The sequence below is a fragment of the Grus americana genome, chromosome 5, assembly GCF_028858705.1.
Source record: "Grus americana isolate bGruAme1 chromosome 5, bGruAme1.mat, whole genome shotgun sequence".
In the NCBI taxonomy this organism is placed as follows: Eukaryota; Metazoa; Chordata; class Aves; order Gruiformes; family Gruidae; genus Grus; species Grus americana.
The window spans coordinates 9,476,009-9,492,420 of record NC_072856.1 but is presented as its reverse complement, the minus strand read 5'-3'; the positions used below and the strand labels follow the sequence as shown (position 1 = coordinate 9,492,420).

Genomic DNA, 16,412 nt, shown 5'->3' with positions numbered 1-16,412 from the left:
GGAACGGTGTGCTGGGAAGAGCATACTTACATTCTGCAATGGTGAGAGGCGGGTAGGTTAGATAGAAACCCACCAGCTCAGCTGACAGCTGATTAAGAAGGTTGCTGGAAATAGTGCCATTTAGGGTTGTGCTTTGATTGTTCACTACATAAAACAGAGTGACAGCTTGGGAGACATTGGAGGTGTTCAGAATCTGAAACAGAGGTAAAGATATAACGTGTGGCTGTGTTTCAGCTCAGCTGGAAAAAAGGAAAAAAACAACACAAAAACCTACAAAACCAGTGCAAACAAACTGGGAAGAAGTTAACTTGAACAATGGATTAGATACAGCTCACTCAACCAGATTGTGTAAAACAGTTTGTTATACTTTAATTCCTACTTTAGCACATGCAGAGTTACTGGAGGACAGCAGCAGGCAGAAAAGGCGCAGGCAGGACTGAAAATATTTTTCCCTGTTTTTTACCGGGAAATGTAAGATGAGGGAAAGGATGCTTATCAGAAAGCATGTTTTCTCAGAAAACTCGTGCCCTAGGACAATGGGGATGTTTTTTGGCTACTGACACTGTAAGATAGGGCTGACAGCATTCATGAATGTTATTTGAATACCCCATTTTTATGATTTGGATCACTACGTAAAAACATAAAATGTGGTATAATAAAAGCATCAGAAGAAGAGTTTGAGGTCAGACCAAAGTTCTGCCTAGCCGATGTCCATTTCCAAATGGCCAGGAGCAGATGGTTGGACAATGAGCACAGGGCAAGAGGAGAGGACTCTTTTCTGCAGTGTAAGGTTAGCCCACAGCTACGGTCTGAGCCATAAATTATATGCTTTGGTTTAAAAAGGGTTGATGACTTTTTATTCTCTATGTTTGGCCAATTGCTTTTGGTAACTTCCATTCTTTTTCTCCAGTTACAACCAGCCACCTTCAAGATCTTATTACCCACTGTGTGAAAGGATTTTTACTGAAATCTGAGTAGTTCTATTATGGGAAACTCTAAATGATCGCTCCTGATTCACTACATCACTCAGAACCATGGCTGATTTAATTTCTCCTTGCATGGAAGTTGTGTCATGCCATTGACCCATGTTGCTGCCATTCTCTCTACTCTTGTAGTGCAGCAACACCTTTTCTGAATCAGCTCCATCTGCTCCAGAACCATTCCTCAGTTTGTATTTAATCTAAAATCCTCATATTATTTTCTGATGCACTTAGTCCTGTGCATGGTACTGGAATAATTTCAGAAAAATTTATCATGAAGACCGCATCCTTGAGTGCCTTACTTGCCCCCAAGACCTCCGTCCCATCACTTCCTAAGTCAGCAATACCCACAAAACCCACAACTACCACCTTCTTCTAGGGCTATTTACAGAATTGCCTTGGTGCTTTGCAAGATCTATGACTTCTGTGAGAAAATTATCCACCCTGAAGGTCCCCTCAGCATCACGGGTTCAGCTTTTGAAAAGCTTGATAATCACTCTACCTACTGCTGTAGGTGATCTCTTGCCATGCACTTTCCTGCCTCTCTGAGCTCATCCAGTTTGAAGCAAGCTCCCAAAAAACAGTAACAAAGTAACTAAGCAGAGCTCTAATGACCAATTTTCTCCTTCTGCTAAACTACATGCAAACTATTCTGAGGAGCACAAGCCCATACACAGAGTTTTATCACACGTCAGATACATATCATAATATCACACAGAGGATAATTTATTTATTCCTGAAGTATGGCACAGAGCATAAGGGTGTTGGCCCACTAAACATATAAAGTTCTGCAAATATCAGGCCCTTAATAGTGAATTTGGGTCTGCGAGTGTAGAACTAGAATGCACAAAAAAAAAAATATATTCCGTTAGCTTAGATCTTACAAACAGCTATGCACGACACATGGCAAAGCATGCAAGGTTGTACCTGAACTGTTAAGTTGTTGCTGGTGTTTAAGACCTTTCTTTCAGCATCCTGAAACGCTCTCTGTAACCGTTGCTCCATGGTCTGAACAAATTTGCATGACTGTATATTGTCCGTTTGACCCACAAACTGTAGCTCTGGAAAAGGAACAATGTATTTGTATGTGGATAAAATATTCTTGGTTGCATAACTCCTGAAATACCTGACAGCAAAATGATCAATTTACAAATTAAGCAGGTGAAAATAATGCCACATAAGATCAGTTTATGCCATTGAAGCACTGCACTAAACTAGCCTTAATTGAGACAAAATGTAAGAATTAAATTGTATTATTAGAGCTGATACTGTCACAAACAAATGGAGATTGTTGCTGTAGTGATATACAAGACGGTAAGATCAGTTCACTGTACAAATACTCAGAGCCAGGCAGTAAGTGAAATCATTCTAAAACACAAGTTATACTCTTAAATCTTGCAGGTCATTTGCTCGTGCAAGACATAATTAATCATAATATTGATTCTCATTCTGTTTGTACTAGGAAAAATATACTTAACTGGGTAATTGCAGTAAGTGTATATAAACATGTAAGTACACACATAAGAGATCTTTTTACAATTGAATATGTTGTTTTACAGCACACTCTGCCCTCTCGTAGCTGATACCTTTCTGCTGCACCGCAACTGCTCTGGGTTACACAGTGACCCTGGGTCAGATGGCAGGGACCCAAGTCAAATCCAGTGGGTCCAGCCAGAACAATATACACATATATTATATAGCTATGTTTCTCATCTGATCATCCTCAAAAGAAATGCACGGGTTACTGCACAACCCGTAGATTAAAGTCCATTTTAATCAAACACCAAGTCTCAGTCAAGCATATCGGCGTGACTCATCCCTAATGCAACGCCACTTCATTTCACGGCAGTGCCAACGAGGTGACAGCAGAACACCACGCAGGACAGGGACTCACACGTTGGCTGTCCTGCTTGTGCCCAGAACATCAACACGTGGAACCAAAGCAGAGCTCATCCTGCTGCTGCGCTGAAGAGCTGGGGCCAAGGCAGGACAGGGCAGGGGAGGAGGGCCATCACCCCTGTGCGCTAACCATGAACACACACACACACACACACACAACACCCCGGGCACGGGTGGGCAGGACCTCACTCACCTGTCTTCAGCTGGAAGTGGTACGCGGGAAGGGGGTTCCACGGCAAGGCCAGGGCCGCCACGGACTGGAGATGCGGAACATGCTGCTTTATGTCTGCTGTGGCATTGCTAATGCCATATGCAAGAAGCCTTTCAATTACAGCAGCTGGCATAAAAACCAGTCTGCCCCGTGTAACGTAGTAACCAATTGTTACGTTATTTGATTGCTCCAGGATTTCAACCTAAAACACACAAGGAAACATTTTTTTATTATTGTTTTGGTTGCAATTCAAACACTTTTTGATGGGACTTCTCATCCTGAATGTGTAAAGTTTTTATCCTGTAATTCCCGATAAACCCTCCAGGATCAGTTAGTGTCATATCAGACACAGTGTTAGTGGAACCACTCAGGGAACTTTAGACCCAGCCCATGCAAAATGCACTCCAAATTGTAGCAGTGCAGTATTGCTACTACAGCTCACGTACATCTAATTTAGACTAGGGCTTCACTCATGTGCATATACTGGGGCATTTTACTTATGAATGTAAAAATAAAGAGAATCCAGAGAACATCCAGGTCCTACTTTGTACCTGAAGTTCACTGACTTTGTGCATGCGTCTGTCATTGCAGGGTTGGAGACAGATGTTTGAAAGACAAAAGTTTCCAATATTTGATTCTTCAACCTCAACTGTCTCTTCTATACTACTTTTCCTATACTGTCCCAGATGGTTAAGCTATCATCTATATGAGTAGAAATCACAAACTACAAGATGAACAGACTGGGAGCCAAAACATGAGTTGAGTTTTACCTCAAAATTCTGTGTTTTCCAAAAAGTTTAAGCCATGGAACTGGTCTTCCACACTAAGTTTTAGCTGGTTACCTCTGTTAGGAAAAGGCAGCTTCTCTCAGGTTTACAAGAAGGTGGGAGAATAAGTCTGATGGTTTTCATTGCTGCTGCTGAAACTCAGGAACTTACAATTCCCAAACCAAATAAAATTATCAGAACTTAAAGCAATAGAGCATGGGGACAACATCAACCTGATGCTGTGTTGAGCAAAATTTTTTCCCCTCCCAGTGGCTCGGTGACTATAATTCATAACAGCCTTGGACTCAGCACAAACCCCTGCGTAAGTGCACGGGAACCTGTGCTGCACAGAAGAGCGTCCCAGCGATCCACCTAAGCCTGCTCTTACACGCAGCAATGCAGAGGTTTGTGCAATTTAGCTGCCAAGTGATGAACACGTCTCCCTCATTTATTTTCAATAAAATGTGCTTTCTACCTGCTCGGGATTTTCATCCCTGTGCAATTGCACTTGTCAGGTACTAGGTTTTCAAACCAGGGAGCAGACTGACAGCAGTGACACCCCATTTACCAGCCCTGCTCTTGCAATTGACCCCGGCTGAGCGCAGCAGCACTTGGCTGACCGTGAACTGGAGCCATTCCTGAGCTACAGAGGGAGGAGGCAACTGCTGTCAGTAGTCATTTCCCAGAACATACCAAAAAGAAAGTTGTGTTTCTCACTTGTACTTCATCAGATAAAACAACAAAAGCTTTGGAGCGGTCCTTATCTTTTTAGAGACCAGAGTAGATTCTACCTGTGCCTGCTTTCCATAGGAAAAGCTTGGTGCTCTCCTCCACGGGGCTTCCTGCATCCAGAGCCACCACTAGAGCTGCAACCGACTGGGATTCTCTTGGTGGGAGAGCTGTTTCAGCAAGATCATGCAGGCAAGCCAGGCACGCTTACCTGAGCACTGACATTTTGGTTGAAAGCCTGTCTCAGCACTTGGCTGAGTCCTTTTCTCACGCTCTCCTTGAAGGGATTGCTGATCAGCATCCTCCTTGTATTCAGAAACAGAACTATGGAACAACAAAAGCCACAGGTTAATTTGAGACACTACCATGCTACCGTTTACTCTTTTAAAATTGTTTTAGGTTGTGCTAGCTGGGTGGAGACCGTCAAAGCAGCTGACATTTGCAGCAGCTCCAATGGGAGCGAGAACTGCAGGGGCTCAGCAGCGTCCCGAGTTCCCTATTCATCGCATAGCAATAGCCCATTGTTTCCAGGGTGAGGTCTAATAAATGCAATTTCTTTAGCAACAACAACAAGTCTTTGCCGTGCTGCCATTCTGAGTGAGGTATGACGCCACTCGATTGCCTGCAGACAGACCAGTGCAGCATTCCCAGGGGACTGAGCTGGTGCTGCACAGACAAGCCTACAAAAGGACGTGTGCTTCATACCTTCACAGACAGAGTTAAATAAACATGGAAATGTGTTACTCCACTGCTACAATTATTTTCCATCTCAGAAGTGTCTGTACTTTATTAACATTATCACTAGCTTTTTCTCTTATAATTTGCAGAAATAGTTTTATAGCTGCACTTAAATACTTCCAATCATATACTGTATACAAGCTACTTCTACTTTCAGAAATAGTTGCTGTACTCATCATACTACTGATGTAGATATTTAGCAACTACTAAACACACATTAGGTCCAAAAGCTTCTTATTATTCCCAGTATCATTCAGTTCTATACAAGGTCATAAACCCTTTTAAGTATCTATTCTTCTTTGCTGAGATCTCCAAGACACACACGTCTTCTAGTGCTGTGCTACCATAAGGAATGCATATGAAGCCTGGGCAAGGGACACCTCCAGATCCCTTTATTTCAGAGTTCTTACAGCTAAGGAAAAGCTGTCTGTGAAAAGACAGCTAGAGCCAGAAGCGATACTGTTGACATAGAAAGTTCAAAGTCCTCCCATTTTGAAGCGTACAGCTCTAAATACTAACCATTCTTTTCAAATGAATCTTTAATGATAGAATTAGGTGTTCATACGAAAACAAATTAGGTATTCACATGTAAACAGGGACAAAGACTGAGGCAGGTTACTGTCACTGTCTTCTTCAGTGATGCAGGCTCCTTACTGCAAAGCAGAGACCAAACCATCGTGTCATACCAGGCTAGCACTCCACGTAGGTGGTTCTACTAGATCCCTGCAGTGACCCACTGAACTTCAGAGCACCTGATCTCACTACTTCATTTGACACATTCATTGTAAAATCCAAGCTACAAATAAAGCCAACGCCATCCCTAAACTAGCAACCCTGCTTTTATCTGTCTGGTTTGGCAGTGCAGCAGCCTCATCCCCAGATTAATTACTAACATCCCCATGTTCTTCGATGTTTGAGTGTATTTCCCACTCACCACCAGTTGCCCCTCGTAGACAAGCGAGGTGCTTTCAGCAAATTCAGTGGCCCCACGTACCTGTTTTAACCATAAGGTTCTTGGAGAGCCGGCAATCCAGGGGAGGAGCTGCTGTCATGTTAGCGAAAGCGGCTGTTGCCGTGGTTTCGGGAGGAGCAGAGGTGCTTTCCACTGGAGTAGGGGGAAGCCTAGTTGTTTTCGCTGATGCTGTAATAGATGTCAAAGCTGCTGTAATTGTCAGTGGATATGGGGTTGACGTTTTGGTGATTTCTGAGCTTGGGAACTTCTGGGTGTCAGTTACTGTTGTTTCTATCTGCCTTGGTACATGTGCTGTGGGTGCAAGCGTGGAAGTTGTGACTGTGCTGCTTTTAGGGGTTATGAGTATAGCTGTCACATCCATGGGTGATACAGTTGTGTTTCTTGTTGCAAAAGGAAAATCTGTATGTGTTCCTACAGAGCTCAGATCCGATGCCAATTTTGTGGCAGTGTTATTTTTTGTTAGTGTCAGTATCGGTGTGTTTAAAGCCATCACGGATGGCAAAGGTGTGTTTTCAGTGCCTAGAGAAAAGAAAGAAGCAGCTGGCACTGGTGAAGCTGGAGATGACTTTCTTGTTAGTGGTTTTGCTTCTGAAGTTCCTACTGTAGGTATTGGACCAGAAGATACTCCAGATAACACTGTAATGACAGAATGGGTAAAGTTGGTTGTTGACAAAAAAGGAGAAATTAGTGGTGTTGGTGATGCATGGACAGAGGTTATGACGACTGACTGCAGAGCACTGGTGGTAGGGGTTTGCAATGGGATGCCCTTGGTAGCTTTATTAGATATATTACTGGGAACTAGACTATGTCGTGTACTTGTGTCCCATTCCTCCACACTAAATGCAGCTGGATTTTTATCAGCTGTAACCAAATAACCAGAAGACTCTAATTGGTCATCTGCAAATTCTGGAAAATTTCCAGAACTGATATCATCTTCTGTAATAAAACTATACAAGAGAGTTGAGCTAGAAGGCTCGGTTATGGGTAAGGGGGGCTTGGTTGGCAGTATGCTACGGATGGCACTGTTTTCATAGCTGGCTGAAAAAGTCAAGTTGTCAGTGAGCTGAAAAGCCAACGTTGGTGTTGTGCCTAAGGTTTTTGTCAGTAAAGTAATCTTTCCAGCATCAGTTGTTTGTGATTCTAGAGAGCTAGGGGAAGCACCTGTATCATTAACAGGAGGCACATGTAAATGGACAGGCACTTCATAGCGTATACTGACGTTAACTTCTCCAACAGTAAAGGAATTAGCAACGTTTTCAGCTGTGTTTCCATGCTTTTTTTGCAGGGGGTCAGGCACTGTCAAAGTGGTAGCAAGTGATGAATACTGAACAGGAGACATTTTCAGTGCAAATGCATCTATGCCCAATTCTAGAAAACTATTCGACTTAATTCCAGCAAAGGGTAAATTTGAAACGTTTTGACTAGAGTTTGCATACGTAGAGTTTTCAGAGGGGGTGGAAAAGAGTGATTGCTTATTTGTATTCATTTTCTTTTGCAGACTTGAAACTACTGAGTATGGAACATGGTACTCTGTTTCCAACGGAGAAGTACTTGGAGGAACTCTTATCGCAGTTTTGACTGAAGTTTTTACTGAAGGAATACTAGTGCCAGCTGAAGACAGCAATGCTGTATTGGTCCATACAGAAGCCAAAGTTGCTACTTCAGGAGAGCTGACAGGATCTAAATTGCTTTCAGAGTCCACACTCAAAATCCTAGAAGAGCTGGAGCTGTGGCTATCCTTTGTTATGGAAACCAGCGTCAGCTGTGTACCCCACGCTGGAGGCACAACAGAGGCGAGATGCTTTCTATCAACTGAATGTGAAGTCTGACCAGAGGTAAAATGATTTAAAGCTCTTGGAGGTGAATATTCTGCACGTGGGGTCACATCAGTGGGTACTCTCATACTTCTGTCTTTATTTGCAGTTACATCTGGATGTTCTGCAGCACCAGGTGGAAGATGTGCAGTTACAAAGACAGTAGTAGCAGAGGCATTTGTGATAGCAGGTTCAAGTTTTGAACGGCCTGTAGTGGAAGTAATTAACAGCACTGCAGCTAGATCAGGACTAGTCATGCCTGTTTCCAAAACAGTGCCTAGTGTCTTTGTTCCTTTGTGGAATTTACTGTTTCGGATACCTGGAGAAACATTGGAAAGCTGAGATCCATAAGGCTGCATGCTATTAGCATTAAAGTTCACGGACATCTTTGCTGTCATCCCTCTGGTGAAAGGCCGTTGAGCTGTTCTTGCCACAGGAGAGCCGTCAGAGGTTGGGAGAGTACGTGCAGCAGCAGTTGGCCATCGTGTGCCATTTGCCTGATAAGCTCTATTAGTCAGGTCTTCTGCAAGAGTCGGATTCAGGGCCACCGAATGCTGCGAGAAAACAGTCAAAGGGATTTGCAAAGTGTCCTCATCAGCTGCTGCTGCACTGGGACTGTTTGTGCGTGCTATCCTAGTAAAGGTGCCATTTGTCTCAGTTAGCAAGGGAGACCTTGTGCCTGTTGAAAAGGAGCGTATTGCATTTCTAAAGAGAAAATCTGTTTCACTTCTAAATGCTCGTACTGGCAGCACTGCATTGTGAGCGTGCTTTGCATCTGGAACAAGTGATTTTGGCAATGAAAGGGAAGACATGCTCTCTGTTGAGACGGAGACCTCAGCCAGGCTCTCGGAAGCTGACGACATGAAAGGTGCACTGGTAGAGCCTGTAGTGCAATTAATCAGTGCTGCGGAAGACTGAGGATGGCTCGTGTGGGGTATCAGATGTGGAGTACCCACAGGATGGAAGACTGATGTAGGAACCTCTGCTTTATCCTGAAAAACTGGTGATAACAGAGGAGTGGTATCACTGTTTCTGTCAGTCAACACTGCCTTAAATTGCTGACTGTTTGTTTTTACTCCAGTAGAAGATACATTATACATACTGTCATCAGGAAATTGTGACAGGCTTCTGGAAGTTACTGGGAGGGAAGACTGGTATGTTTTTGACACAGGAATATCAGCATATACAGGTAAAAAAGAGATCCTTTCTGAAGGAGACCCTTTTCCCACTATTTCTGTGAAATGCACTGTTGTTGATCCCAATAGATTGAAAGGCACGGTACCCGTAAACAACTCGGGACCCTTTCTGTGATTCACCGTACTAGAATGTACTACGGTGACCGTGCTTAGAGGACTATTTCTGCTTTCACTAACCTGCAAGCTGGCTGAATCTGTGTTGAAGAAACCTTCAGGATCTGCAGACAAAGGCACTTTGATGGGCAGTACAGCTGGTTTAGAAAAGTTAACAGTATGAGGTGACTGAATTACCAATGAGGAGAATGATGATATTGGAACAGCAGAAAGCATGTCTGATCCTGATGTGCTTTCTTTTGAAATGGATGGTGTTTCTAATGGTATTAGCTGAAATGGCACAGCTGTACTCAAATGTGTCACTGATGGTGTAGTGGACAATGTGGCAAACATACCAAGTTGAGGCAAACCTGATACAGCAGCTGTTTCATCTGCATCTTGAGCTGATGACCTCAGAGGCGACTCAGCTGAAACTTCAGCAGGTTCCTGGGACGCACTGTTTCCACTGCCTTGATAAAGGGTGGGTGACAGCTGAGTTTGATCTGAAGTCTTAGTACGTGTGCCAGTCAGTGTTGTTTTTATCATCTGAAGCAAGTTCGCATTCTCCAAAGTCTGTCCCACAGAAATATCAGCTACCAAGGAAGTCTTCGTTTCTGTAGAAGGCCGTGTTGGTGATAGTACAGATTTCCAGTTAGGAAAAGATCCTGTAGAAGGAGCAACATTGATATGCTGCTGCCTGATACCTGTAAAACAATCAGTAAAATGAGTATATTCTTTCCCAAAAGGAAGAGGAGTACTCGTCTCGTTGCAACAAATCACAACACAAAATGCATTATGTTTAGCAAAATTATTGAACTTATTTTTTTTCAAATGGCATAAGAATTCAGAGAAATGTAAAATTAAAAAAACGACATGCACAAAAAGAAAAACCAGTGAAAGATACAATGTGATAGATTATAAACCCCTCAGGTTGTTTCATCTGACAGAAGAATAAGGAAAGCTTCCTAGACCATACTACTTTAAAATATACTTTTAACTAGGATGGTCCAACATACTAGAAGACACCTTCTTAAGCTTTGGACAATTCCTGAGGTTATCATCAGTCACCCTGTGACAAAATATTTTGTGAGAAGATGGGTTTAGAAGCAGTGAAGAAAAGGAATAGATTTTGACAACCAAGCTTGACTGACTTGGCATGCAGTCTGACATGGGAACAGAGTCAGCATTGGCTGGGTTCCTGTAGGATGCATCTGGAGGTGCTCATCTTGCCAGTTCTAATAATGCATGCAGTTATACACACAAAAGGAAGAAAATAAAACAGGGATGAACATGAGGAAAGGGTGGGGGGGGGTGTAAGATCCAAAACAAATTAGGAAATTAAACTCTTTTTTTGATATGTGCAGATGTACAACGCAGCATTTCAAACACCAGTTTACGTTCAACACCATAATGTTCCTAGGCTTTGTTTTCTTAAAATGATTACAGTTATTCTAAAATCGTAGCATGGTAAATCTCACATTACTACTAATTTAAAGATTAAGATTCACTCAAGAATAACATTTAAGGGTTTTTCCCCTCTCCCCCCCCGCCGCCGCAAGATTACAGATTGAAACTCAGTACTGGCACTTTCTACCATGCCAAGCTGTGCCCCTTGCATAGCTAAACAGAGGCACAACATGGAGCCAGTCCCTGCCCTACAACTCCAGCGCATCTGGATCAGAAACAGAGGATGCCAACCTCCTCCATACCCATAATAATATGGAAAAGCAAGGAGGGGCAGACCTTGGGATACATGGTTATAAAACAGGCTGGATGCTAGTTCCAGCCACCAACGAACCCAAGGGTCAACAGAGCCAACAGCACCCAAGGGGATCAGCCCGCGCAAACAGGAGCCAGCAGCAGAACACCATACAGCACAAGAGAGGAAAATGGGTCATGCTGCACCTGTTTAGAGCTAAGTTTCTTTCTTGTGATGCCCTTGTAATGCACCGCCCATCATCCATATGTGCAGGCCAAAGTAGATGATTAGACTAGCTCCTTCAGGCTCCCGTGTGCATTCAACAGGAACGTGCTGGAATTATGTTCGGTGTGGCATTTTCACTCTATTAAAAAAAAAAAACCAAACCCAAACAAAAACCCCACAACCCACCCACCCCCAAACAAATAAACCACAGATCTTCCCTTTTATCCCTGTATTTAAGAGCTTTATTAAGCCATGGTGAAGAATCTTTCCTCCACTGAAAGGTGAGAATGAATACAGAATCCTGAAACAAGTTATTTTAGGGGAGCAGCTCCAGGATGGGTAACAGAACAGAGCTCTGCCCTTCTAGCAGCTAGAGAAGTCCCCAGACCTTTCTTTTGACATGGGCTAACTTGCACACTAACATTTTGGAGAAAAGCAAAGGTAGGCAGACACAGGGCTACCTACAGCAACGAGAGATAAGCAGGCTAAGGGGAAACCAAATAGGCCTTTATAAAGCTGCACCAGATGATCAGCAGGCTGGAGAAGAGGCTGCAGAGTCCACCAAGGAACCGACCCACCAGGAAAGGTTTGCAGCACAACAGTAATGCTTCTGCATTTGTGCCGTGGCTGCTGATGTGTCATTGGGGGACTGGAGACCTAGAAGACTGGCATGCCCTGATTTCTAATATTCTACATGCTCCACCACATGCGGGGAGGCACACTGTGATTTATACTGTGTTTTGGTGGCTTTTTCTTCCCTGTTACAGTCAGGAAGCTTTTTAACAGAGGGTAGGAAAGAAGACAACATGTATTTTGCTCAACTAGAATGTATTCAAACATATGCTTGAAATTAAGAACTAGATGATGTGCTTTGCAAGATCAGGCCTTAGGCAACCTGCAGTTTAAATTTCTATGAGGTCATCTCAGCTGATAAAGTCATCATTACCCGATCTGTTACACCTCAAACTGTCTTGTTTCACCTCTGAACTGAAAGGCCGTACTGAAAAGTGAATGCAAAGCTTTCACACAGGATTTTATCTAGCACTTAATGCGAGTCCTAAAGGGGAATTAAACAAGTCAATGTTTTCTTGCTTTCTAACACAGCAAAATCTGTCAACATCAATCTGCACACAGCCTGCACCAGTCCTCATATATTTCTTCACACTTTGGTTTAATGAGAATGATTATGAGCAGAGAGACAATACAAACCTGAAAAAAAGCGTTGAATTGATGTTACCACATTTTGACAAGTAAAAGGAAAGCTCAAATAATGCAAAGAAGATAAAACACTGAATAAAAATGTTCCCTAACCACTACTCAATGCTCGTCCTTCAGTTCTTGTTTCTTCCTTCCATACCAACTGGCAACTTTCCTGTTTATGTCCATTAATGAAGTAAAGCTCCTGAGTTAGTCAAGGTTTAAAATATTATACAGTATTCTGCAACCAATATATAATGCTGGCATTCCACTGCAGCAAATTTTCTTTGATTCTACCTTTACAGAAAGATACTGACTATCAGTATCTACTTCAAACTTCTGCCATAAATTCAACATCCTGGTAGTGACTGGATGCAGCATGGAAAAGGCAAAATTATCTTCCCAATACATGAGTTTAAACTGAAGTACATACTCTTTACTTGATAATTGGTAGGATGGTATCAACAACTACAGATTCTTATCAAATACTGTGCAAACAAGACTGTATCATGGGAAAAGGGCTGACATCGGGAAATATTTCACTTCTACATCTATCAACAGCTGAAAACACTTGAAGAAAGAAGACGACAACCAATTCAAACCAACACAAAAGTTGCAATGAGAACTCCATCCTGCGTGCATTGTGAACCAAGCCACGCCTCTAAATTACCTGTTATTCTCTCATACTTCAGGCTATTGACTAACCACCACCTCCCACAATCCTAAAACCCATTTAGCAGTAACGTCATTACAACAGCCATCACTAATTAGGGATCTTTCAATTTGCAATAATGCGAAATACCTCCTGTGCTCCTCACAGGACTGCCTAAAACTAAATTATAGACTAAGAGCATCATCCAGACCCTCCCTGAACTCTGACAGACTTGGTGCCATGACCGCTTCACTGGGGAGCCTGCTCCAGCGACCAACTACCCTCTCACTGAAGAATCTTCTCCTAATGTCCAATCTGAACTTCCCCTGATGCAGCTTCATTCCATTTCCTCATGTCCTGTTGCTGGTCACCAGAGAGGAGACCAGCACCTCCCCCTCCACTGCCCCCGCCTTGAGGAAGTTGTAGACTGATGAGGTCACTGCCCAGCCTTCTCTTCTCCAAGCTGAACAAGACAAGTTACCTCAGCCACTCCTAAGTCTTGCCCTCAAGGCCTCTCGTTATCTTGGTCGCCCTCCTCTGGACACACTCTAATAGTTTGATGTCCTTACATTGAGGAACCCAAAACCGCACCCAGTACTTGAGGTGGGGCTGCACCAGTGTGGTATATGAAGAGATCGAATCGCTTATCTGTGCCGCTGATATTTGAAACCATGGTCCTGTTAGTTTTATGTCATAATAAGGCAAAGATCTATAACAAGCAAAATGAACATTCTGTGGATGCCACAGCACGTACTCTCTTATCTGCCCTGCCTGCCCATCGGTAGGCAACCAGCAAGAGGAGCAGCCATGGAGAAGGCTGTAGGATCCCAACAGCAGAGCTTCTCTCAAGACACATGAGTATCTGTTTGTTAACATGCTGAATAACGAATTCAGCTCCAACTGAATTAAAAAACCACCCAGTCAGGATTCAAACATTTCCCTCCACAAGAAGGCTAAAACAAAGTTTGAGAATCTCATCTGAGTAACAGTCTACGACTCCACTGAAGGAAAACAATGACTATCCAGAGCTTCCCTCACACTGTTGCGGCAGACAAGAAATACTGTTTTGCCACATTTGAGCCACTACAAAAGATCCACTCAAAGGTATCTTCAACCACAGAAGATTTCTGTTGTCGTGACTTCCATTTCATTATTCAGATGATCTGGGTTAGTAACATTTAAGAGTGAAACTGATAAAAGGGACATAGGAAAATCTTATTGTATGATATCTGCCCATTATACATCAGGTATATATATTTTCTATAGTCTTCAGCATATTAAAGGCAGGATTTCAATTTTCAAATGAACTTGCTTAAATTATTAATTTCTGAGACAAAAAAATATGACTGAAAACAATTCGCAACTGCAGTTAACTACTGTAAAGGCTAAAGTTTAATAACACAACAGTATCAGTATAAGAGTAACTACAGCCATCTAAAGTACAGCGGAAATCCAAACACTAAATTACATAAGCAAGCTGGATTTTATACAGGTCTAAATAATCAATCAGCCCTAAGGCAAAGCGATTCCAAAGATAACTTAAAAAAACAAAACAAAACAAACCACCCACAAAACACCACACCCCAAAAAAAAGAAACCCTAGTTTGTCAGAAACACAGTTACTTACAAACATACATAGAATAACAGTCTACTGACAAGCTAAGAACTGTTGAGAGAGACCATTTACTACTTTACCCCAGTCTACTCAGTAACAGACAGCACTATCCTAGGGCTGCATCACCTCTTAAAAACAATGTCACTATTACATGAAAAATGCATTTTTTATTTTTTGTCTTCTCACAACTACAAAGTTTCCAGCTTATTATTGTTTCACCATGAGAGACTGAGTGATCAAAAGTCAGATGTGATCCATATAGGATACGATAGGGAAATAAACAGAAAAAGAATCTCTGCTACACCAGTGGAAAAAGGCACCACCCTACCCAAAGGGTTATACAATTTACTTCTGCTGTTGAAGGATATTAAGCCTACACAGTATGATGTTAGCATCAACATGCATGTTATCTGAGTCACTTCAGAGTTCCCTAAAATTTTTTTTTTTATTATTCCTTAAGAGTTTACAATTGGAAAAATTGCACAAGGAATGCCGATTTCATGGGTCAAAGGATATGAAATGTGCTACCAATAAAAGACAAATACACAGCAAAGCGTTTATAAGAATAGCTATGTTGCATATCAAAATTTTACTGTTACCGCAGTACATCAATGAAATTATTACATCATAACCTATACATCCCATACATCTCACGTTCAGCACCATTCCACAAAGACGTTTGCAGCTTAATTTCACACCTTTTGCATAACATTTAACCTGTAAGGTATTTCTAGCCATGTCAAAAAGCCTACCTACAAATACACATACTGAGCCCTGATGCACACGCCCAGAGCCGTGCCTGCGTTGGCGGTCGGTGTGGTTGGGGTTAGCCATCAGAAGAACCTGCCCAGAGGGATCCCCAAGGTCAGACAGCGCACTGGAAAGGAAAGTGCGCTCATAAATGCATTTTTGGCAGCTGCCAACCCACAGCTACTACGGCAGGGACGGATGGTGGAGAAAACCGCTTCCTTGGGATTTCACCAACTTCCTCAAGAGCAGGGCAAAAGCAAAGGTAAATAAACCAGCAAAAATAAACCCTGTTCTGTGATCTCCTTAATATCGATTTCTTTATGCAGATTGTGAGAAAAGTTCACAGCAATTCAATAGACTGATTCTCACATTTGTTTCAGTGAACTTTTCCCAAATTACATATTGACCTTCTAAACCCAAATTTCTGGCCTGTATGATTAAAACACAGATCTTCTTACCAGCACCTGAGATTGTTCACATCCTAGCCTCTATTTACCTCAAACAGTCAGCAGCTACAACAGCCAGGCATTAAAAACAAGCACCGTCTCCCATTAAAAAAAAGCCCTCTTCCCAGTGATCCAGTGATCTTAGAAGATGATATCTGAAAACTATTAGTTTTTTTTTTTTTTTTTTTTTTTTTTTTACAAGCAGGAAAACTATTTTGTCCCCATAGCACCAGAATTATGTTTAAACAAAACAGGTTTTCAGTGAGAAAAACTGTATGAGAAGGTGCCGCAGTGCACAAAGTTTTCTTCTCAACAAAAAAAAGGGTTGAACTTTATAACAACTAACAGAAAAATGTTTGGACACGGTATCTGGTCATCTCAATTGCACAGTCATATTTTTGCCCACGTGAAAAGCCAAAGCAGCAATC

At 42.4% G+C, this 16,412-nt stretch overlaps 1 protein-coding gene across 5 annotated transcripts in view; it reads right to left on the bottom strand.

Annotated features, from left to right (window-relative positions):
* KIAA1549L (KIAA1549 like) overlaps positions 1-16,412 on the bottom strand; it is a 135,377-nt gene that overhangs the window by 63,634 nt on the left and 55,331 nt on the right. For 2 of the 5 annotated variants that reach the window (XM_054828434.1, XM_054828431.1), the window contains exons 2-7: positions 9,757-10,104; positions 6,319-6,933; positions 4,798-4,910; positions 3,073-3,292; positions 1,908-2,041; positions 31-193 (exon numbers count right to left, since the gene is read on the bottom strand). In XM_054828434.1, the coding sequence (XP_054684409.1) occupies positions 31-193; positions 1,908-2,041; positions 3,073-3,292; positions 4,798-4,910; positions 6,319-6,933; positions 9,757-10,104 (1,593 nt within the window). The remainder of the gene's footprint in view (positions 1-30; positions 194-1,907; positions 2,042-3,072; positions 3,293-4,797; positions 4,911-6,318; positions 6,934-9,756; positions 10,105-16,412) is intronic. The other 3 variants (XM_054828433.1, XM_054828435.1, XM_054828436.1) reach the window with 3 other exon arrangements.